The sequence below is a fragment of the Danio rerio genome, chromosome 5 (assembly GCF_052040795.2).
Source record: "Danio rerio strain M-AB ecotype USA chromosome 5, GRCz13ab, whole genome shotgun sequence".
NCBI classification, from domain to species: domain Eukaryota; kingdom Metazoa; phylum Chordata; class Actinopteri; order Cypriniformes; family Danionidae; genus Danio; species Danio rerio.
This window is the reverse complement of record NC_141025.1, coordinates 36,215,118-36,241,300: the sequence shown is the minus strand read 5'-3', so window position 1 is coordinate 36,241,300 and position 26,183 is coordinate 36,215,118. Positions and strand designations below refer to the sequence as shown.

The 26,183-nt window shown below is 34.5% G+C and overlaps 2 protein-coding genes across 26 annotated transcripts in view; both read left to right on the top strand.

Moving 5' to 3' along the window:
• Window positions 1–3,471, top strand: part of tnpo1 (transportin 1) — a 50,256-nt gene extending 46,785 nt beyond the window's left edge. For all 4 annotated transcript variants that reach the window (XR_015491409.1, XR_015491410.1, XM_087253702.1 and 1 more), the window contains one exon: window positions 863–3,471. The gene's annotated coding sequence lies outside the window, so the exon portion shown is untranslated. The remainder of the gene's footprint in view (window positions 1–862) is intronic.
• Window positions 3,472–5,281: 1,810 nt separating this feature from the next.
• The window catches only part of fcho2 (FCH and mu domain containing endocytic adaptor 2), a 74,524-nt gene continuing 53,622 nt past the window's right edge, over window positions 5,282–26,183 (top strand). For 17 of the 22 annotated variants that reach the window (XR_015490253.1, XM_087251977.1, XM_087251973.1 and 14 more), the window contains exons 1-4: window positions 5,282–5,487; window positions 19,848–19,939; window positions 25,190–25,264; window positions 25,948–26,089. Coding sequence is in view for 20 of the 22 variants with exons in the window: in XM_087251977.1 (XP_087108103.1) it covers window positions 5,455–5,487; window positions 19,848–19,939; window positions 25,190–25,264; window positions 25,948–26,089 (342 nt within the window). In the remaining 2 variants the exon portion in view is untranslated. 22 annotated transcript variants of the gene reach the window in all.

Here is a 26,183-nt window from a genome sequence, read left to right as displayed (position 1 = left end):
ATTTACAAGAAGTGCCATGGGATTTTTAATGACCATAGAGAGTCAGGACCTCGGTTTAACGTCTCATCCAAAAGACGGCGCTCATTGACTGTATAGTGTCCCCTTCACTATACTTGGGCATTAGGACCCACACAGACCGCAGGTTGAGCACCCCCTGCTGGCCTCACTAGTACCACCTCCAACAGCAACCTAGTTTTCCCATGTGGTCTCCCATCCAGATACTGACCAGGCTCAGTCCCGCTTAACTTCATTGAGTAACCAGTCTTGAGCTGCTGGATTATATGACTGCAGCCATAAAAAAGCCCTTTATAATAAGCATAATATGCAATATAAAGACATGATCTACAAAGACCCAATATCTCTTTTTTTGTTAAGCTTGGAGAATACAACAAAATCATCTGCACTACTTGAAGACTCCATTTTGTATTGTTTTGCAAATAATTTTACAACAGATTAAATAAAATGCATCAGATTCCGTGTGCAAGGTTTGTGTGCATGAGAATTTTTTGGAATTTGAAAATGAAAAACAACACATACGTAAGAAAATTTCAGACTTTAGTGTGGAAAAACCTTTATTCTGCTTCTTACTACCATGATAATAAGTTTTGAAAACTTTAGCTCATCCCTGAACATGATTTTAACTTGATGCACACTTACAGGATTTATTAAAGATGACAACTCTCATGATTCCAAACTCAGTCAATGCATCATCAAACTACACATTTTTACTTGTTGCAAATACATTTCTTTTAGTGGCCAAAATCACAAACTGTGCCTTTAGTAATCGCTAAAGTGTTAGTGATATCTACTTACTACTGAGCATAACTTTTATCCTAATATCTCTTTCTGTCTTGTTTTGCAGCTTAATCACTACGGGAGAGGATGGGAACCTCTGATACCCAGGGCATCTCTAGCCCTTTACCTGGGGGGAAGGGTGATCTAGCAGGGGTGGGAGTCATACGGCCGACTGGACCCCTGTAGACCGGGTGGGAGGGAAGTGTTAGCTGAGGCGCAAGTCGACGACACCACGCCAAGCCAAACCAAAATAGGGAGGAAAACTTTTTCACCATGTCATAACAATCAGCCATGAGGGTGAAATAAAACAAAACAAAACATTGTTAGCGTTCTTTCACCAGGGCACTTAATGTAACAAGGACATCCAGGGGTTTTAAAAAAACGAAACAAAATCAATGACACGAAGATTTCTGTAAATTCTGTAGGGTTGCACTCCTGATATAGGAAAGTGCCTAGAGATGAGCTCCGAAAGCTTCAAAAAGCAGAGGTTTTGTTTATTTATTTTTTGGACTGTGTAGAGGGGGTGGGTGTGACGTAAATCTCAACTAGACTCTAAGCATTAGTCCTATGCATGGGGTGATGTAGGGTTTAGCTCGACTGCATGAAAGCGTGCAGACCATGTTTTGTGTGCCAGCTATGCACAGCAGTAGACAGTAAATATTAAAAGACAGTTAAATGCTAAAAACATACCATATTTTTAGGCTCTCCGTCTAAAAAGTAACACAACGTAACTAGAAATCTAAGTCCTGTCATATCATCGATAGCGAAAGGGTTTTCATCTTTGCACATTTTTAGATCAGCAGTGATGCGAAGATAAAGGAATTAAAATATGAATGACTGCATAACCTTTCATTTTATTCTCTTCCGAAATTTGACTTGGTATATTAGGTTAGCATGCGCAGAGCAAGAGGAAACGCTTGCGGTGAAAATCCAATGCGTCGATTAATACGAGGCTTTAATTCTCCAGAGTTTTCTGGTTTCCAGCAAATCCGAAACATATTTGTTTTTAAGGCATCGGCTATTTGTTTTTGATAAGTTTGCTCAGAGCATGATTTTGAAGTTGCTTGTAATATCTGTTTTGACTGACCGGGTTAATCTGGATGTTTAGTTGTTTGATTTGTGCATGTTGGTGGCCCAGTGAGCAATCTGTTCTGTTTTCTAGCACCGCCTCGTATAGAATACTGCATTTTTTTTCCACACATACGCAATAGGTGACGTGTTTTCCATCTACATATTGCTTTTGTGACCGTTTGATTTAGTTTCGTTACCTCCTGCATGAAGTTTGATAAAAAACGTCCTGCGTTGTGTCGTTGTATAATCCTGGACCGTTCAGTGCTTGTGGAAGCAGTATTCGTGTCCCTCATGTGAACAGTAGCAAGCCTTAAAATGCCTGAATGTATCCCGGAGTGTGAGGATTTAGGTATTAAGAAGTTTCAATCGAAATCACTGCTGCTTTTGTCTGAGATGGACAAAACTGCTGCTCTGGATCGAAACCGAACTAGCCGAGAGATTTTAAGGATGTAAGCAGACAAGCGTTTTTATGGTTTTAGATCTGAACATCATGGGATACGGTCAGGTGTTTGTGAGCCCGTGTTGTGCTGGTGTATTTCCGCAAAGTGTTTTAATTTTTTTCTGTTTGTCTGTCACATTCCAGCTGTTTTACATTTGTAACCGATTAGAGAGGTCGGAGATTCTTCTGACTTAAAAAAAAAAAAAAATCGAGAAGAACAACCTAAGAAAGGAGATGTAGACAGAAATTATGAATGTTAAGTGTCGTCTTACACTTATGAATGCTGCTATGTGTTGTAATTTTCTACTTGAATATTTTATGTTGTAGCGACCTCAGGAGGTATGTTTACTGTTGTTGTTTTTTCTTTGGTGTTTTAATTTTTTTAACGTATGCCTTTCCCCATTGTTTAGTCTCTCATGTGTCATAATAATAATAATAATAATAATAATAATAATAATAGAGCAACTCACTGTAATTCATTCTGCTGCTGGTGAATATACTTTCTAACGGGCATATTTTTTTGTCACTCCGTCTCCTTTTGAAGGAATGTAAAACTTTTTTTTATTAAAGGAGATATAATATCTGATAAAAAAATACTCAGATAGCTTCATGCAAGGATAAAATGGAAGAAACTGGCCCTTATGTATGTGAACACTTATTTATGAAATATGAATGCAGTATATACTGTAACGCCTTGAAGTTAAACATGAGGGATGGGGTAAACAAAAATGCAGCCATGAGACTTGGAGATTGCACAGTAATGAATCTACTTTTCTTTTCTTTTTGTGTCGTTTTCTTTTTGTGGAGATCAAAATGTTGTGTCCCCACCCCAGACTGCACCAACTGCTGTATAAGTTATATGTGTGGAAATTTAAGATACTGTAATGACGAAGGAAAACTTTGCTCAAAAGCTCCCTTTTTCTGGTCCGAGAGCTGTTTCATTTATAGTGATTTTTGTTTTATTTTGTAATCTGATTTTGAAGAAAGATTAAAAATATAGAAAGTAATCATTTTTAGGGGCCACCAAATATTTTGGATCATGCAAAAGAATATATATTGTACTGTAGAATTTTTGTAATGATATTTGTATGACATTGTTATGGACGTGAGTTTGTTTCACTGCTTGGATCTGTACATTGATAAGAATAAACCCTTTTCAAAAATCACTGATTATATTATTTGTCTGATAAATTGCAGAAGGTATTAAAAGTACACTGACAAGTTTTGAAAATGATGTGCACTGAAATTGAAGTTTTAATTGAAATCATCAGTACGAGTCACCTTTTAGACCAGGGTATCCCAAACTTTTCAGCCCGTGACCCCTAAAATAACAATGCCAGTGACTTGCGACTCCCACGTTTCTCTGATGTGGTTATGAATATACAAACAATAAGCATACAACAATAGGCTTAGATAAACATGAGCATAATGACAGCACAAAAAAGTCCAACAGTCTAACAGTCATATAATTTTTATAGTCATTTATTAATGTGTTTAGTTTAATATTAACCTTACCTAATGAGACTGGTGGACACAATGTTTTCAGCACAAGTCTATTCTTTGTTTAATTTTGGTGACTAATTAGGGATCATACTCAATGTTCAGTTGTGGCCTGTATTTATCTTTAATGTATTTGATTGCCATAAAGGTGTCTGAAAGTTTAACCTGGAGTTATAAAATCAATCTGCTGCAGCTGGCGCTATTGTTGTGTTGTTAATCTAACGTAAACACACCAATCCTATGAAAAAATAATAATTAAAGCCGATGGCTTTTTATTTGCATGTTGTTGTTTTTTATGTACAGTAAGTATTAACTACTATTTCTAACATCTTTTGTGGTTTATTTATGAAGTATGGTAATTATAATAGTTTAATAAAATTTACTTAACTTGAAAATCACCAAGGGACCCCCTCTCCTTGTCTTGTGACCCCCATTTTGGGAACCTCTGCCTTAAACCAAAGAATATGCACATGCTAAATAATTTATTTACATTTATTTTGTTTATTTAATTTTTTAACTTTATATGTCTGTGGATTTCAATTGCAAAACATTTTTGAGACCGTTTGATTAAAATAGTTTTATTGTTCCACACTCCAAATGCCTTTAGCAGAACTTACACTATAAGCTTGATGGTTTTAATGTTATCCATATTATACATGCATAATTTGCCTGATTATATACAAAATTTTATTCTACTGAAAAAAAAAATTATCTGGCTGTCCTAATAATTCTAATGTCATTTTTAATTTGACATTTGCTAGATAATTGTTTGGCTAGAAGTGTATGCAAATAGGTAAAAAATGCCTCTCTTGCATATATTTAACATAAAAATGCCTGCCAATCTTAATATCAATGACTTGGGGAAGCTTTATAATATTTTTTTACCTTTAACTCATCTGCTCACATGACTTAAAAGAATAGGTTATCCTAAAAGTTACTCACTATTTGCTCATGCAGAAATGGTTATAAACCTACATGAGGTTCTTTATTTTGTTATAAACAAAATAAGATATTTTGAGGAAAGCTGAAAACCTGTAAACAAGGACTTCCACTACGAAAGTTAAAAAAAAACTAACAGCCTACTGTGGAAGTCAGTAGTAAAATATGTCCAGTGATGATGGTTTTTGTGTTGGAAATCAGTCAAACATGTTTGGACCAAGTGAAAACTGAGTAAATGAAGACAGGATTTTAAATTTTAGGTGAACTATCCTTTTAAATACTAATATTTATAAATTACACTGTGGTCTTTTATTGACATGTGTAATAAAATATTTAGTACCCTTCGTGGTAAAAGCCCACATGATTGTACCAGGAAAGAGTGTCCACCCACACTGAGGGTATGAGTTTGACAGCGAGATATTTAAACAACACGATTGCATCATGGGAATTGTGGCAACTCGTCAAACCGCCACCGGCGTCGCTGTTTCTTCATAATAATTCCTCAATGAAATATACTCACCGAGGGGTGAAAAAAGCAAGCGAGGAGGTGGAGTCGGGTTCAGAGGGAGGAAAACCCAGCAGAAGAGCAGGAAAAAAGAGAAAAACCACCAGACACAACAACATCGGGGGGAGGACGGTGGATTAACTGTGCCAACTGAGGCGATTCACTTCAAGAACAACCGCCGCTGTGAAGAAGGGAGGACGGCAAGATGATAACGCCCTATTTCCTGGAGAATTTTTGGGTAGGTTGTTTATGCTGTGCTCTTTGCGGGTTAAAGACAACTCTTCAGCTCTGCTCCTCTGTCATTCCTTAAAATGTTGTGCTGTGCTTATTTTCTGAGGGTGCGTTACTTGTTTTGGTTCACACCGGCCCTTGTTGGGATAATACCGGTATAACATGATCGAGGCAAGCACGAGAGCGCCTACTGGCCTGTTGCCCCCCTCACTTTTCTGGGAGAAGACCGTCCTGCTAGACCGGGGATTGGGCCTCATTACATCCATCTGACATAGACAGCCAACGACGGTCCACCTCCCTTTCAATCCGATTGGCTGTCAGTCAACGTCTTGGAATGTTAATGACCCCATTCTGCATTCCCATTGGATGTTGTAGCTGTCAATCACACTGCTGTCCTGTGCTAGTTCTTCCGTGAAGTTACACCGGAGGCCAGAATATCTAATAATAATCTAATAGTTTAAAGGTGAATATAATTTAGGTATTCAGGCGTGAGACGTGTAACAATTATCTTCCTTTCCCATTTATTAGACGCAGCATGGTGATTTTTGTTTCTGTTTATTTGCGTAAAGGTTAGTGCTGTCGTGGCTTTAAGCTCTGTTGTGATTACATTTTCATGTTTAAAGTTTTTCTTTCAGTTGTGATCTTTTAAAACATCTCTCTTTTAGACATACTGCTTCCTCAAGGGACACATCACCAAGAAAAAAAAAAAAAAAAAACCTGTCGTCACTTATCCTCTCAGCATTCCACACCTGTATGACTATATTACAATGCAATGTAAAATCATATGTTCTGCAGACTTAAAGATTTAGGTCAGCTATGAATTATCATGCCTTCATCATACACTCACCCTCACATTTTTACAGATTTATATGATGAAAAAAAGAGAATATTTTATAGAGCGCTTTTGATCTGTCAGTGATACCATTACGTTTTGGTTGTCAACATTCTTTGAAATATCTTATTTTGCCTTCTGCTGAAGAAATAAAGTCATTTAGGTTTGGGAAAAGAGGAGTTTGAGTAAATAAAGACACATTTTATGTCAATTTAAGGCTTTATTAAGCACTAGTCCAGGCATGGGACGATAACTGTTTTCAAGCTATACCGTGGTTTGGAAATCTCAAGGTTTTAAAACTGTCCAACATTTCTGCTGTACCGTTCCTAAAGTGTGTGTAAGATTTTTTTTATTTACATTTTTTGGACGACTGTATCTCCAGCAGAAAATATATCCAAAGATGTGTTTTAGAAAGACAGCAGAAGTGAATTCTTTCTAATTATTTAGCCTGACATGTTTACTGCTGTAAAATATTTTAAATGATTCTCAAAATAAAATATCTTGTGTTTAAAGGAGAAAAAAGTTTTAGTTTTTTTTACCGAGACATTTAATTAGAATATATTTTTATAGCAGTAACCACAATACCATCAAGCCATGATATTATTATCCAAGGTTATCATACCGTCAGAATCCTACACCAGCCCATGCCTACACTAGTCTCAGTCTCTGTCCACTGCATGTTTTCTATTCAGTGAAAGGCTGACATTTCCTTGTGCATGCCACAGAGCTCTATCACTATCAAGGAACTATAAGTGTTCACGTATCATCATGCCAAGTTAATCTTTATTATCTCTCACATTCCACATCAATACCTGTTTCCCATTGATAGACGTCGCAATATCCAGCAATCAATTGCAGTGATAATGAACATACACCACCACGTTTGTGATTATTTGTTCTTTAGACGTTTTTCCTCAAAGCGTTTTTATAGACCATTTCAATGTGATTATGTTATTGGCCCATGAAAATTTCCTGCTTTTTGTCAAACTATTTCATAACTGTAACAATAGGCATATCAATGATAACTTTACGTTAAAACACCTGCCATGGATTATTTATCAATATTTAGATTTTTTTTGGATTCTCGAAAGCTATGGAAATTAAAAAAGTAAAACAGGAAATTCGTTAGGACCATTGCAGTTGTTTACATCCCTTAAAATAGTCTATAAAACACACATTGGCTTATTTTTCTGTCTAATAGAGAAAATTATACAAAACTGGATGTAAGTGACACTATACAAGAGAAAAGACATGGTTCAAAGTACTACAGCAGTAAAGACAACTCAATTATCTGTTGTGTAATTAATGTTAATATAGTAATGGCTATTCTATATATGTGTATGGATAAAAGATATATTTTTGTGCTTTGAAATCCATTAGTTAAGTAATTTTTTTTAAATAATTTATTACAATACAATGATAAAAAGAAAATATTCATGCCATGATACTTTGAAATCATCATAAGCCTATTCTCTTGTACAATGAAAAAGACGGAGGTTTTTTGTGATCATTAATTCATGGCATAAGTGACAGGACATATAAAGCTCGATACAGCATGAAAGCATCCCGGAAGATTCCTCAGTTGTCATGTGATGCATATATGATCATGGTTTAACCATTAAACAGCATCTGACGTGCAGAAGTGTTGAGTTGAGCAGGGTGATATAGTGTGCGTTTGGAAGGCGTGACTGTAAAAACAGGAGATGGAGGAGATGAAGAGAGATGAGGCATCGCAGAGCTGTGGAGTCTTGTTCTCAATCAGGTCTTTGTGTCGAGCGAAACAGGGACGCCTATGATCAGCTGTGTGCTTGTAATTCAGAGCACAGACATATACACACACATATAGAGAAACGCTCCTTCAGTTCACTGAAGCTGTCAGGCTTTTAATGAAATTAATGTCGGGAAGGTCAGACTGTCAAAATAGCGTTGTTATTAATCTGTCATGAGTCATGACATCATCATCATCATCATCATCATTTCTTGAAATTCATCTTCTCTGCCCTCCGGTTCTTAAAGCCCACAGGTGTGAAAGCCACCCACAACAAAGACTTGTGTGACGGAAACCTCTTAGTCTCGTTTCCCACTGACAAACACTTTTAACCGCAGATTTCCTCTCATGTTGAACATCACTGTATGATTTCCCCCCCCTAGTGCACTTCTGAGCTTTGCTGATACATGGCATTCTCTTCTCTTGGTTTTGTTGGTGGATGTTCAGACTTGTTTTTTGTCAGATGAAGACACCTGCTTATGGAAAGCTTCTGCTTGAGTCATGCTGCAGATATTTCCTTTGAGTTTCTCTCTAGGTCTGCGTGAAAGCTCATTGTTTTTAGATGTGTTTTTGTCTTTTTGTAAATGTCAGAGCAGTCACTGATCGTGTTCACATGCACGCCATTTACATGCATTCATTTAGAACCACTTACGAATGTGGAATGTCACAGGAAGATGTCAGATATGGAGTATTCATAAAATACTATGCCATATTTAATAAAATCTGCTTGAAGATAGGCAAAATTTAGAAAGGAATTGATTTTTTTTTTAAATATGTCTGCTGTCAATGTTCAAATCCTTTCTCTGAAAAAAAAAACATAATTTGCTTGGATATTCCTGTTGATATTCTTGTAATTAAAATAATAACCTTTTAAAAAGATTTTTATGACCGTTAACAAACAGAAGTAACAGAGAAAATAAATATATTGAACAATCTATAACAGTACAAAATTGATTAAAAGTATTAAAATAAACTGCTCTATAATCCTCATATTGTGCAACAAACATTATATGATGTGCATAAACAAAATGTGCATTCAATTTATAAATTAAGCATATAAACAGGTGAGTACCGAAGGGTAAGGTTTGCAGCATGTTGTATTAGGTAAAATAAATAATGATGATAATTAAAGAAAAAAAAAAATTAAAAGAGAGAGAAAAGGGAAAATATTTTAAACTGAATAGGCTGTTCTCTAGTTTAATATAAAATAGGTTAAATCTAGTTTAATATAGTATGAAAGTATGTGAATTTTAGAGAAAGTAGGATAAAACGTAACTGTCATTGGTGTGTAAACAGATTGCACTAGGGCTGCTCGATATTGGAAAAATGTAACAATGCAATATACTTTATTCTGCAATATATATTGCAATAGGAATCCAATTTCACTAGATTTGTTGAATATTATTTGGAAAGAATTTGGCTATTTTAGATTGATTGGGATGATTCTGTAGGGAAGTGCATTTGCAAAAATTCTATGAAACAATCTTCAGGCATAGATTAAATCAATAAAGAAAAAGATACCGATTAAATAAACAGCGTTTGATTGTTTTCAGAGTCAATCTGTATTCAGGTATATAGTAAATCAATAATCAAATGTAAAATAATACCTCAGTCTTCGTTTTCTAAACAGTTCAATAAATGTAATCATTATTAATTTGTCAAAGTTATAAACGCTACAATTTCTTAAACCTGAATACTTTTTAAACCCTCACACAGTCACAGGCCTCCAAACAAAAAAAAACACTCGTAAAATGCTAAATTATAATCTAGATTTAACATTGTGTATACCCGCGATATGATTATTGCGAATGATCACATTGCGTTATCGATTCTGAAGCGATACATTGTACAAGCCTAGACTGCATATAAACATTCTTCTACAACTTCTACAAATTTATGCAAATTATTCTAATTTATCAAAATGTTAAATGGCAACAATTTACTACTAGATTGTATCTAAATAAGACTGTAATAAATGTCAAATGGTGTTGGTGCAATCTATTGCAAATGTTTATGAAATTTTATTAAAAATCTGAATCTCTTTATTACTTTTAGGATGTTTTTTTTATCTATTTCATTGGCTTTTTACTCCCATCTAATATTTCTCAGGTCAAATTAAACAAGCAAAAGGTGTATGTAAACAATCTTTATGTCTCTTTGTTGCGGCATTGAAAAATTGTATAATCTGTATTTCCTGCATTTTGTGTTCTGACATGCTGCTTTACCACCTACATGTTCAATCAACTTCAAGCTAACTTATAAATAAAGATTACAAAAATATTGATAAAATTGTAACCAGGGCTTAACAATATATAGCAAAATTATCCTTATTGTGATAGTATGTGCAATATACTCTCAGACAAGTGTGATTTGAGTTGGATTTATTTTCTGCATTAGTTGTTTATTTAAATTTTACCAATCAAATGGGGAGTACTATCTTTAACCCCACCTCTCCAGCTGGTCTGCTATTTGCTAGAGCAGCCCTAAAAGAGGCAAACTCAGAGCTGAAAAGCAACACTAATGGCGGGAATTGAGATAAGAGGGGAAAATGACAACAGCCAAGAATATCTGCTTCACTCATAGTGGTTTAAAGACTACATTTTGAGTAAAATTTGGCTAAATTTAACTAAAATCTGAATAAAAGTTTTTTTTTAGTTTTTTTTTTTAGTCTGAATTAGAATATATGTGTGTATGTTTATATATATATATATATATATATATATATATATATATATATATATATATATATATATATATATATATATATATATATATACACACACACACACACACACACACACACACACACATACCAGTTTATTATCATCAAATAAATAACGATTTAAAAGCACAGATAATAAACATGTTATTTGTTCTATCGTGAGAAATATCATTATCAAAAATTCACAATGATTTTCACAATGAATTTTTCAGTATTGTGCAGCCCTCATTGTAATCTCAATAGGAAATGTTGTGGCCAATCAAAGCTTTTAAAGTTCATACACCGGATTCAATTCAATGCATCTTTATTTTATAGCACTTTTACCATGTAGATTGTGTCAAAGCAGCTAAACATAGTAGATTGAAACTGTGTCAGTCCAGTTTTTTTTCAGAGTTGAAGTTCAGTTTAGTTCAGTGTGGTTTAATTTTCACTGCTGAAAGAAGGTTGAATCCATGAGTGCATATAGTGTGCAGTGTATGCATATCATGTGGAACGCAACTGTTCTTTTTTCTTGTGCTGTCTGATTGCTCAGTTAGAAGCAGGTCTGTTAAGCTGATGTCACTTTAATACTGAATGCACACTCCAGGTTGCTGACACACATCCATATTTCACCCAAATGTTTTTTCATTTAAAACATAACCGGGTATATTATTTTGTAAATACTCCGTTACAAAGTTCTATTTTGCAGCATGCTTTATTTTTTCATTTATGTTCTTTGATCACTTGTCAACAACTTGTAGTACTTTCCTACACTGATATATATATATATATAGTATCTAATGCAAAAAATCTATAGAAAGATTCATAACAATTGGCACTTTATCATTTATTTCATGATCTTGTCAAACTGCTTAATCTTATTTCATATACATATTTTTAAAATCTTTTTCTTTAAAAGCGTTTGAATGCAGTACATTTGCATTGTTATTAATGCTGTGCTTCTGTAGAACAGATGTCCTGAGCTTGGAGGCAGATCACCCCGCTTAAACAGGGGGGTTCAGAAGGTCATGTGGGCAACTCAGAGCTGTGGTGAAAGGGACTCAGCTGAACTTTGACACTGGTGATGTCTGTATGTTTTGCTGTGCTCATTGTTGATTTATCATACAGACGTTTGCTCTCAGAATATCAGTGTGATTCTCAGAAAGGGAACTACTGTAAGAAGATGGATCTGGTCTGCTTTAGGTAATGAACAGCTTTTTAATGATAGTATGCCAGGTTGCTGCAAAGTGGTGGTGCTCCAAAGTTTTCGGAGGTATGTTGGATTTAGGTCTTGAAAAATGGCATATCAGTGAAATTTGTTATTTTTATTTAGTTCTGAAATATTGTTGATTTTTTTTTTAATGAAAATATATATTTTAATATGTCATATAGCATAATTTTTGATGTGTCATATAAAACAATGTGCAATATAGTTAAAAATAATTGTTTTTCAAATGATTTGAGCCCAATTTGGCACTGCAAGCGAGGGAAGTTTGCTTTATATCCTGGTTCTCATCACTCTCAAAAACATTTAATGCATACTAATGTAATCACAATTGAGATCTCTTTGCTCTGCTGAACTGATTCAAATGAGAAGCCAGAGAGTGTCAGCTATGCCAGTTTTAGCTTGCTTTGTAATGTTTATGAAACCTTCATGGCTTGGGTTAAGCAGATGGCTGTGAACTAAACCATGCATTAAACCAGGCCATTAACTTTCCCATGACTGTATCTCTCTAACAAGAACACATTTGTAAAAGCTAATGCATTGAAAGCCAGTAATTACGAGACAGAGTGTATTTTTAAGGGGGTGTAAAAGTATTATAGATTGCAGCACTCTAAGAAAGTCCCTTACTTAGTAGCGTAAAATAGAAGAATAGGGAGAACTTGTTTTTAAAACATATTTATTTTTACTTTTAAATAATAAAACAAAATCACTATTCACTGCCACAAAAACTGTAGAAACAGAAAACTGATACACTATATAAGAAGAAAAAACAAGGTGCATTTCTAAAGTCTTGCTTGGGCCCGTTTTGACTAAATAATATGATACTTAAACCACCAGTAAGGTAAGAACACTTTTGCTTGAGCAATATTATTTATTGTTTGTATTAACTTTGTAATACAGTAATGTATTAAAACAAAAGTGGTCTATCATTCATGAATGCTTTTTCAATGGTGTTTGTTTTCTGCAAAACTACATACATGATCATGTCAGCTTTCACATTGTTAAAACAACAATGCAAAATATTTTTCTGAGCATGTCAGTATCTCTACAAACTGTCAATCTAAATCTTAGGGAGAATCAATTGCATTGCAAACATTATTAGGTACTTTATAAACACCTGAGGACTCTTTTTTTTTATAATATTGGGTTATCAAAGTACGGATTCTGTACGGATGTTTTATTTTTTTCTATTTTATTTTATTTATTTAAATTTTATTTATTTATTTTTATAGATAATATTTTTTTACTTCATTGTTTTTATTTATTAATTTTATTATTATTAAATTTTTTTGTTATTATCATTCGTAATTTTTCTTCTTTTTTTTTTCTCTGTTAGATAAATGTAATTTTAATTTGTGTAGAGGGTAGGGTTGGGAATAATATTTGTTTTAAATTTCTCTGTTAAAATTATTTGTTATATCTGTGAAAGTTTAATAAACAAATAAATAAAAAAAAATTAAAAACCAATGCAAAATATTGCACACCTTTAATTGGGGTTGGGTCGATAGACGATTCCATCATCCATTGCCATGATCCTCCACCCCCACCCCTTCACAGCAGCAACCCGCCTACGAAAAATACACACTTAGGCCCCTCTTACACTAAGGGCCTACTCACACTATGCCATCCGTACCGTGCCCAGGCCCGTTTCCCGGATCGTTTGAGAAGTGTGAGTGTGCTGAATCGGGCTCAAGCACGGTTCACTTGGCCGGCCCTGGCCCGGTTGGAAGAGGTGTGCCTGAGCGCGGTTCACTTGGGCTTTGGCGCGATACGCTTGTGTGTGAGTGCAAAACGCGACAAAGCCCGAAACTGAAAGCGAGGGGGCTGTTTCATATGGATTTATTAATCATTCTTACTGTTCAGTGAACGCAAACTACCGTAGTTTATTAAAGACGCAAACCCCTCACTGCACGACAGCTGCGCACCTTCAGCAGAACTCCTCATTTCTGCAGCACGAGAGCTTTATGATTGTTTATGAGCGCCAAAAGTGACGGATCTGTTCTGCGAAATATCTGACTGCGTGTCCCCGCATCCCAAAGGACTGTTTGGCGAAATATTTGACGGCATATCAAACGACTGAAACGATATAACTAGAGAAATCTGGTTCGAGGCAACTGTACCTAGTGTAAGTACGGCCTAATATATCTTAGTTTTAAAATGGCAATTTAGAATGAAAATGATCCACGTCCACACTGGCGTTTTACCTAGCATTTCTGAAAAGCCCTCCTTTCACACTACCACTGAAAACGCACATTACACACAGTCATGCACTCTATCGTATACACGCGTCTGAGCTCAAGCAGTCAGCAGGTGCTTTGAGCACAAAACCTTGGGTTTGGGTAAAATAAAGACCATGCGGGTCAGGTAGTTGAAATGGTAGGCTACAAATAAATAAATCATTATGAATAAATTCATTATACATAAATAATTAATTCGCCTCCTCCAACAACGACGATGCCATTGTCTGTCGCGATGCTTAACATTAGAGATTGTACGATGACAAATTGGTCGACATCGCTCAACCCTACCTCTAATATAGAAGTTAAGGATTATTAGTAGTAGTAGTAGTAGTAGTAGTTGTTGTTGTTGTTGTCATAGTAGTAGTTGTAGTTGTAGTAGTATTAGTCGTCGAAGTGTTTGTAATAATGGTAGTCCGGTGGGATTTGTGTTGTGTCAAATGTAACAACATCTGCAAGCAATCTGTGTTTAAGCTTCAAAAAAGATTTTTTTTTTTATATTGACCTACTTTGCTGTATTTTTAGGGAATAATTTGTTCCATAAAGTGAGCTAAATTTGACAAAACCTTCCAAAACATCCTTTTGATTTTGTCCTCATATGTAAAAATGGTATAAGAGTATTTGTAAAACAGTAAAGGCCAGTTTATACTTCTACATAAAATGTGTAGATGGTCCGACAGTGGAATTTGGGTCCAATCAGATGAAATGTTAAACCACAAGTAGTTAACATGATATTTCATGTTTTGCTAATATTCTTTCTGGTCTACGCTATCTGGTGAACTAGTTTTCACTGCATACTCTGTGGAAAAATTGCTGAGTTTGTGTCCAACGCACGACCATACAACAGCAGCTGTGCGACATGATTGAATGTTCTGATTTGCATTACCACCGATGGCACCTCGTCTATGACTGCTAATGTATGAAATATAAACATTATGTTTGTTGATGCATCATTTACATCAGGTTTGCCTTTTTCCCCCTCATGCTTGTATGTTAAAATGGCCATCCTATGAGTTGTCAGTCACTGTAGCCCCCAGTCAATGTGATTTTGAGACCCCTGGTGTAAGTTCTGAGAAAAACACTATATAAATGCAGGCCAAGTTATTTATTTATTTTTTGTATGTATTGTCTTTTTTTTTTTACTCTAAATATAATTTGACCTGAGCCAAATTGTTGTTTATTAAACCTTTTCTCAGAAACACAACGATACACAAGGGCATAACACAACATTAAATTTAATATGCTTTTACCTAAGCTCAAATTAGCATATTTTGTTCCACATTTGTTCCTCATGCATTATATGTCTGGTGTTTACCAGACTGGTGTTTAAACTATTATGAACTTCTCTCTTGTTAACGTCATGGAATTATAGCAGGTCACAGACACAGATATATGCTGGGTATGTCATTATGAGTTAGTTTGTCAGAGTAAATGGGATCATTTAGTGGCTCAATTGTGGTTTGTACTTGAATATTATAAACTATAAGCACAGAATCGCATGTTCTGTGGCTTTTCAGTAGTTTATTAATGCTAAACGTCTCGCTGGAACATTCTGGTGCTTCAGTGTTTTACATTGTTTACATTTGATTTTACTTTACAAAAAACATTGCTTAACCTAGTTTTGAAACATTAGTTTGACCATACTTTAACCCAGGTTGAATGTAATGCCATTATGCTAAGTATAAAAGAAAGATTATAAAAAAACATGAAACTTCGTAACAAAACAAAGTGAAAGTAAATTATGACATGATGACAATTTGTGACTGTACTTGCGTTTAATGTTAAGTGATGAAACAGCATGTGGGCTGCGTGAACCAATCGCAGAACAGACTGGCATGTATTGTGCTGGTATGCAAGGAGCAGACGCCCAAAGCATTTTATTTTTGTTATTTTCCTATTGAATTTTTTTTTAATATCGCTGCATTCCTCTGTCACTTCTGTAGCGCTTGGCTTTCCTGTTGCTGTTCTTTCAATACAAAGTCAGTTTCGCACAGATCTCAGCTGTCTTTGCTCTACAGGAAACACACACGCACACACACACACACACATGCCGGGATATTTGCTGTGTCCACAAAAGCTGATGTGGAAGTTACACAATATAAACCAGAGATCAGAGCTTCATGTCATCGGTTGAGCATGTAGATGCCTTTTTTATGCATGAGTAGTGATACTAAGCAATCCAAAATGTTTTTCTAGATTATAATTGGTTTAATTTTAAAATTTTTAATTATTTTAAATCATAAAATAGCAATTCATAAAGATTAGGGTCAGTATAACCTTTTGTTGATTCCTTTTTAATCAAGGTTAGTATTTCATGATTTATTTATGTTTAATTAAAAGCAGCAATATAATATAATATAATATAATATCATATTTTATTGTGTTATATTATATTTTATTGTATTAGATTATTATTATATCTTATATTATATTGTATTGTATAGTATTGTATTATTATATTGTATTGTATTTTATTGTTTTATATTATATTATATTATATTATATTATATTATATTATATTATATTATATTATATTATATTATATTATATTATATTATATTATAACATATTAAGGCGATACGGTGGCACAATAGGTAGTGCTGTCGCCTCACAGCAAGAAGGTCGCTGGTTCGAGCCCTCTGGGTGCTCCGGTTTTCCCCACAAGTCCAAAGACATGCGCTATAGGTGAATTGGGTGGGCTAAATTGTCCGTAGTGTATGTGTGTGAATGAGAGTGTATGGGTGTTTCCCAGTGATGGGTTGCAGCTGGAAGGGCATCCACTGCGTAAAACGAATGCTGGATAAGTTGGCGGTTCATTCCGGTGTGGTGACCCCAGATTAATAAAGGGACTAAGTCGAAAGGCAAATGAACGAATGAATAATAAATACTTTTGTTTAAAGCAAATGTCATTCTTATGAACTCATTCTTATGAATGAAAATTCAGAAATCGTCATAATTAAAATTTACTTGTGGCCATTTTTGCTCCTATCTTAAACTTTTTTTTACAAATTCATACACTGGGAAGAGAACATGATCAATACATGACATTTTTTACGAATAGTCCATTTAAACAGCAAGAACAACGAGTAGTGATTATTCTTGAACATATTATGCTCTTCACAGTTTTATACAACACTAAATAGTGCAGTGATGATGCATAAGTTTAGATGACAGGAGTCGATTATTTAAAAAAATATTAAAATAGAAAAAATCAATTTATCAATTCATACACTTATCAATCATAATAATGTATTGCAATTTAATATTTTTAAATGCATACGTGCAGCCATAATGTGATAAAATAATTCTTTACAGAATCAAACAAATCACTAACTTTTTAACTGTATATCGCAAATACAGATGTTGTGGAAATATTATGGAAAGAAGAGAAATATCATTTCTTCTTGTGTTTCTCTTTCAATTAGTGGTTGAACTCATATGGTGTGCCAGATATTTCTGTTTTCACAGTTGCTCTTGAGAAATGGTAGCTTATAATTTAGCTTGTTTTGGTTTGCTTCATTAATCTGATGTATTGGGTATATTAGAGCATATGATTGATTAAGTTTGTTGTGCCACATTGGCAAAGATGAAGGGTGCATTTAAAATAATTTGGATCATACATGCTAAGCAAATACAGTCTTGTTATTAATATTAATATCAAAATTCACACACTTCAATCATATTTTGCTACTCAGAAAAGGGCATGCGTGTTAAGCAAATAACATTTTGTTTCTTTCATCTTCTGCGGTATAGCTATGAATTATGTGTATACTCTCCTAATTGCTTTTAAATATGATATTATATTATATAATATATAACAATTCTTATTCTAATAGTCATTATGTGCTATTACAAACATTATATATATATATATATATATATATATATATATATATATATATATATATATATATATATATATATATATATATATATATATATATATATATAAATATATATATAAATTTTTTTTTTCTTTTGCATGTTTGCACATAGTTTGCATGTTCTTCCTGCGTTCGCGTGGGTTTTCTCCGGGTGCTCCGGTTTCCCCCACAGTCCAAAGACATGCGGTACAGGTGAATTGGGTAGGCTAAATTGTCCATAGTGTATGAGTGTGTGGATGTTTCCCAGAGATGGGTTGCGGCTGGAAGGGCATCCGCTGTGTAAAAACCTGCTGGATAAGTTAGCAATGCCTTAGCAACTGCCTAGCAATCACTCAGAACATCTTAGCAACCACCTAGTGAGAAACATGCCAATCCATACCACAAACATGCTAACCTATATGCAGTTACCGTCTATGCAATTGCCAGCTGTTTCAAACTTCTTAAAAACTATTTCAATTATTTAATCTTTGAAACTACTTCAAACTTTCAAACAAGGTTTTCTCAAGCCACCATAAAGTTTGTCTAGGAACTTAACTTTGTGAGGTTTATTCATAAACTAATTTTGAGAGGATCACATGCTTATTATTGTTTTCGGCTGTTTCAGCATCAACTCATGATCGATTATCCAATCAGATGATTCCTAACTCACTATAATTAACCAGAATTTTCTTATTTCAGTATCTTTGTCTTGAAAAAAAAAACCTCCCCCCACCCCTACTTTCCCTCCTTTTCAGATGGGCGACACGGCAGCCCAGAGAATAGCACTGTTGCCCTACTAAACCTGACAACATTTCTGTGTGAAGTTTCGCTTGTTCTCCCCTGGCTCACGTGGGTTTTTCCTGGGTTTTCTAGTTTCCTCCCACAGTCCTAATTAAATGCACCATTAGTAAATTGAACACACAAAATTGATAGTCAAGCACCCAGCGAGTACACCTCTCTTCAGTCATCCATATCTGTAGCTAGAAATAAGCCTGGGGAAGTTGTCGAGATCTACCTGAGCTCAAACTCCCCTCTCGCCCTGCAAACGGGAGGAACCCCAGGGCTCGAGGATCTCATAAGCTCAGGGCTCTCTCCCGGGACAGCTTGCCAAACAAGCTTTTTTTAAATCAGTCTTCAGTTAAGCGTGAATTCTTGAATCTAGTTTCAAATACAGCAGTATTAATAAAAAAAGAATAATAAAAACTTAATTTAATATTTAAGGCATATAATTAACAATCTTAGCTAGTCATAATTTTTTTGAAAACATGCACTATTATTCCTTTACTAATATCATTACATTTAAATGCATGTTTGTGTTTCTGTCATTACATTATGAGAGCTTGGATCAGGCTTCACTTCAGAGATGAATAATGTATACACCTGCATTTTTAAAATGCTGATATCGGACACTTGTTGTAACCGAGGTTACTATGAAAACCTTTACACAACCAAGAGCGCGCTACAGCACTGATGTACTCTCAAATGGGCAAAAATAGGGAAAATATGCTGCGGATGAACATGGTGGATCAGTCTGCTCTGCAAAGCCAGCTTGATGCCATTCAGTCCATGACAGCAATGATTGTTGAAAAGCCCAAAGTGGTAAACAAACGCCTGCACCACTGATGATGTGGAGTTTGGCTTTATTTCTTTGCTTTTGCTACTTGGATTTTGTCTTTTGTTAGAGGAGAAATGTAGTGATCAAATGCAGTTGATTATAATTCAATTATGTTCTCTTTGGCAGGGCGATAAAAACAGTGGATTTTATGTCCTCTACCATAACATGAAACATGGCCAGATATCCAGCAAGGAGCTATCAGACTTCATCAGAGAAAGGTAAAAAAACAAAACAAAAAAACTTTTTTCTTTCTTTCTTTCTTTCTTTCTTTCTTTCTTTCTTTCTTTCTTTCTTTCTTTCTTTCTTTCTTTAATTACTTAATTACTTTATTTCTTTCTTCCATTTTTGTCTTTTGTTGTCTTTGAAGCTGAGATAAATCATTAAAAAGTACAATTGCAAAAACTCAAAGGCCATCCTGTGGTCAGTGGATTAAAGAAATGACTAACAATCTTGCTCTGGAGAAGCTGATATACGCTGTTAAAAAAACATTTCAAGATTTTTATAAAATGTTATAAATACTTTTAACACTTTCTTAGCCAGGTGGACAATGCAACATTTTTTTTGGTGTTTGAGCTTTCAAACCCTTGTTGTTGTCTTGTTCTATTGTTCAGATATCTTACATTTCAGCAACCATTAACTCTCACACTGGAAAGCTGTGAAATGCAAGGTTTAAAAACAAATTTTGTTATTATTTTTTTTATTATGTATTGATTTTATTTGAATTTCTGTAGTTTATTTACATATTTATTTTTACTTTTTTAACCATTTGTTGGATCACTGATGTTTCAATATTTCATAATAAGTTTTTTACTTGTGTGTTTTATATATATTTTATTTAAGTTTTTTTATTTATTTATTTTTAGTTTTTTACGTATTTCGTTCGTTTTTGGAACAAAAGTACATATGCAGTCTGACTGAACTAACTAATTTAAAAAGACTAAAACTTGTGATAAAAAATTATTTATATTTATATATAAAGTTTCTGAAACGGACATGGAAACAAATGTGACCATATCAGTAAATTTAGCTTTAAATCTTTTCTGACTAATTTTTTGGCTTAATTTTACTGACTTACAGACTTTTTTTTTTTTTGCTTGTTCTTTGGAAATGAATTTTTTGTAGACTAAAAAGCAAGATTAAAAGTCCAAGGTACTCGACAAAAAAGTGAAAAAAGGTATAAAAAGCCTTTATTAACATGGCTAGTTCATTAAAACTGCACCTACGCGTTTCAGCAAACATTGCCTTCATCATGTTATATATCTTTATGTGTCCCATACCCAAAGAGCACCGACACTTCAATTACTTGTTTGATTTAAAAAAATCGTGATATTTGATCTAAATAAATAATCTATACCACAAATGCTTGGGTTTTAAAATATGTTAAAAATCTCATGACATTTGATCTAAATACATGATCTAGACCACAAATGGTTGGGTTTTAAAATATGTCAAAAACTGGGACAGCTGGGGACATCTGGTGAATCTAGCAGAAATCTAAAAAATAACACTTTTATATAGTATTAATAGCTGTGTGGTACACCTCACACTCTTTAGATCAGGGGTCACCAATATGGTGCCCACGGGCACCAGGTAGCCCACGAGGATTACACGAGTTGCCCACAGGCCTGTTCTAAAAATAGCTCACCATTGCACCACATACCAGTAAGCTGAATCTAGTATTTTTTGAAGCTATTCTTTTTAAATCACACCTGCATTGGTGTAAAATGTGTTAATGACATTATATATATAAAAAAACGAAAACTATTTCAGACAAATAAAGTGTTGCATATTGATGTTTCTGTTTCTTACCTTGTTAAATCATTGTTGAGAACTATTGTGAGAAATCATTAACATGATCAGTGTCTTCACATAGATGAATATCATTATTCATTAATAATAACAACATATAATTAAAAGTAAATTGAGAAAAATTGTTATTTAGGGAGTGTGTATTAAACTGGTAGCCCTTCACAGTGATTGGTACCCAAGAAGTAGCTCTCAGTTTCAAAAAGGTTGGTGACCCCTGCTTTAGATGCATATGGCTGTTACCGTATTGCAGGATATTGATGACACTGTCCAAACAAACATATATGATTTCATCACAATATGGCAACATGTGGTGGCACAGTGGGTAGCACGATCGCCTCAGCAAGAAGGATGCTAGTTCAAGCCCCAGATGGGTCAGTGGCATTTCTGTGTGGAGTTTGCATGGTGCTCCGGTGCTTCCCCCGCAGTCCAAAGACGTGCTATAGGTGAATTGAATAAGCTAAATTTGCTGTGGACTATGTGTGTGAATGCAAGAGTGTGTGGGTGTTTCCAAGTGTTGGGTTGCGGCCGTAAAACATATGCTGGATAAGTTAGTGGTTCATTCCGTTGTGGCGATCCCTGATGAATAAAGGGACTAAGCCAAAAAGTGAATGAATGAATGGCAGCATGTACAGTACAGTCTAAAGATGCACTGATGTGAAATTTTTAGCCAATACCAATAACTAATAACTCCTTAGATTTGGAGGTTGGTAACCGATATGTGCTCGGTATGCTTTTCTTCGCATGTTAAAATAAATCAGTAATTTAAAATGCAAAATTTTATGTGTCAGACACAAATAGACACGTCAGTTCATTTTATAAATTTAAACAATAATTGAATATTAATCTGACCAGTTAACTGTAAATATTCTGGTTAACGAGCAGCGGTTGTCAGTTGGAAAAGTTACCCCAATATTTACACATGTAGTATTTCTGTCAATTTAAACCAAAAAACACAATGACTCTATCAAACATATCTACAATGACAAGAAATATGGTTACTTACTGAGATTTTAACGCACAGCAAAACCACACAAAGAAAGAATGGTCTTTGAAGGATTAAACAATGTGAAGAAAGTTCTGTTATAGTGCACCTGGAAAAGTCTGAACAAGTTCGACCCATGTGTGTGCAAAGCAGGCAGTTATGTACAATGAATTAATCTATCGGCTTAAACATATCGGCCTAATATTGATATCGGACCGATAATGATAACATTAAAAATAGCATTCATTGGCCGATATCGATATGTCCGCCGATATATTGTGCATCCCTAATACAGTCAAAATCTAATCCCCCTAATATATTTAATACAGTACAAAACATTAGCTATTACACTATCTGAGAGATTCTTGTTCCGAAAACATGGACAGTTATGTCAGACCATTCACCTGTAAAACTACTGGAAATCTTGCTTGTCTTGCACAATCCTAACATAAGTCAAGAGAGTAGAGCTATTCCAGAGGAAACTATTTAAAGACGTTTCTCACTAAACCATCCAAATGGTTTTCAGGAATGCTGCAAGTCCTCCAAAAGCCTCACCATCCATCACACATCCCACCTGCTTTAACAGTCAAAGCCGTGTAAAAATAAATTGAAATGAATTCTCCCTCTGATAGATTTAATGTGCAGAGGGTTCAGAGGAATTTTTTTGCAGATTCAATACCACTGCACATTTAGGCCATTGGAGGGTTTGTGTGTTTAATTTGAAGAAGTGGCAATCTTGATTCATGTACTTTTTCAATAGTATCTGGATGCAGCCTTGATGATTCAAACTGACACCGCATATCTCAGTGATGCAATGTCAGACACAATGCACTCAACGGAGCAAGTGATGTCACTGTGATACCCTTCACAGTTAGAGGTGGGGTCAAGTCAGGCCTGTAGCCAGCCTGGTGAAAGTTGTGGTTCTTTTTTTTCTCAAAAAAGTGGACCTTTTTGCAGTTATTTTCAATTTAATTATGATATTTAAATACTATGTTTTAATGACATTTTAAACACTATTTTTAGCTGGATTAACTTGTTGGATGGTCATCATAACCACACATTTTGATGTACTAAAAATATTTCCTAAACATTTAGAATAAAGAAACATGAAAAAATACGTATTTTTAAAATACAAATGTATTACATCATGTATCATTAGAAAAAAATAAAAATTTGATAATGTAACCTTTTGTCATTTATTAGGCAAATAACAAACTGGCCAGCACATTTAACTGGCCATTTTAATAATAATAATAATAATAATAATTATAATAATAATAAAAATAACAATAATAATAATTTTGAGCTTCAAAATTTTTTCTAGCCTCTCTTGTAAAAAAAAAAAAAATTTAAATTCACATATAACACAATATCCAAAATAGTAATCAAATTCATTTTAATATGATCCACTTTTGGTGCTTCATACCTTTTTATTGGTCAGTTTGTTTGTTTCAAGAATAAGGTCCAAGATTTAGAATAAAAGTTACTTGTAAAATGTTTTCTCTATTTAAAAACAATACAGTAGCGAAAGATGACTTCACTTATATCAGATTGTATGTTTTCTTGCACAGCTGGATGTTGAAACTATTTGTTGCAAAACTGATTAGCAGAAGTCACATTGAAACTACAGCCAACAGTATTCTGCTTGGTCTTCCGAAAACCTTTTTAAATGGGTTATTTTCACTATTTATGATGGCATACCAGTCAAAATAGGGCAAATGGGATAATTAGGAACATTGTAATAGGAACTTTGTCAGTGAGGGGTGGGTCTTCCAAACCAAAAGAACCCCCCTGACTCCACGCCCGTAGGTGAGCACATTAAAAAGCATTGGATGCAGCTTTGTTTGTCCAGATCCTTCTTTACTTTTTTGTTGTAATGTGGGTGTTTTAAGAGGTGGTGATGGATTGGAAGTCTTTTTGGCCACCAATGGAGCGTGTTTGTCTCCCCCTTGTGGACATTTTGTTTGTTGCTTGTAAATGACTGAACTCAGACTAATTAATATTTATCTTTCTCTTTTGACGAAAATAAGATAAATAGTAATAGATTTTCAAGGTGCCAGGTATTGGTAGGGACACAATACAAGAGGTTTTACAAAAACTCACGTACTTTGTATTTTATTTATTTGTTTGTTTATTTTACTTTTTTTAACGTTTTACTTTAGTTGAACTATTCAACCTATAAAAGACACGGGTGATCATGTTTATTAACAAAAGCGCTATGGGTTTTTTAAATTGTGGTTTGTATATATACAGACTTGTTTGTATTCTAAATGTCATTTGATTTGTATGTTGGTTATTTTAGTGTGTACATTCCCGTTTGTTAATTATATTGTGAAATGTCTTCTCTATTATCCTATTATTGGTCATCATCACTTTGTTACACACACTTTGTTACTTTTGTTACACACCAGTGTTTTAAAATGTGCTTTATAACTAAATTAACTTGAACACTTGAAAGACACCGAAACAAGATTTCTTTAAATCTTTCTTCAAGTTGTTTACATTCCTTTATTTGTTCTAGTAGCCATTTTATACAAGATTATATTAATTGTTATGAGAGTGAAAACGGAAAGTTGTATAAAAGAAAATGATTTCTTTCTGCTCAATAAAAAAGTATTAGATGGCTTGTTCGATTGAATTATTCACACATGCTTTTTTCTTCTCCCTCTCGTCTCAGAGCCACCATAGAAGAGGCATATTCAAGATCAATGACCAAACTAGCCAAGACTGCCAGCAACTTCTCTCAGCTCGGGTGAGCCTGTGTGTGTGTATCCGAGGTTTTACAAGCCCAGTGGATTCATTACAAACACCATTTTAATAATGTTTTTATAATGAGCTGGAAAACCCACATCGTTTCAATGTCTCTCAGGCTTTATCCATGAAAGCCCAGTTCATTACATGTGAGGAAACAAACTTAATTCCCACAGCTGTTCACTTACCTGCCTTGAACTTTTTTAACATTTTTTTTAAAATTCTGTATAAACTTTATTCTGGCAGACTTAATGTACTTTCTGTGCTAATGCGGGACATATTGCCAGTCAGGCGAAAGATCATACGCTACTTCAAAAAGATCTGCAGGAAAAAAGCAATTAACTCATTGTTATTGCTATCATGATACTGAAAGAGCCAAGTTTGTATAGGAACTATTAGCAAAATACACTAGGTGCAGTTGTGTGAGGTGAAATCTGGTTTTGTAGTGGCCTGCTGTGCTTTATTCCACTGAATATGGTTTTCAGGCCCCCCACACATATCATATTATCATTATAGTGTCGTTAAAGCTTGCACAGAGATGTTTCCATTAAAAACAACCAGGACCAGAGGATAAATCTGATATCGAGAGTGTAAACACACCTTGGTGTTAAATCACAAATCATTTTGTGCTTTTTTTTTGTGCAATGTACGCGGATTGTAATGAAATGACTATTTGTTCCATAGGACGTTTGCGCCAGTGTGGGACGTGTTTAAACAGTCCACGGAGAAACTGGCAGCGTGTCACATGGAGCTGGTCCGCAAACTGCAAGAGCTCATCAAGGAAGTCCAGAAATATGTAGACGAACAAGCCAAAAATCATAAGAAGGTATGGGAGCTGCCGTCATCTGTGGTGGTTGATTAATATCCATGTAACTTTGCTCATAACATGCCGCATAGCGAAGTATGAACCCAATTTCTCA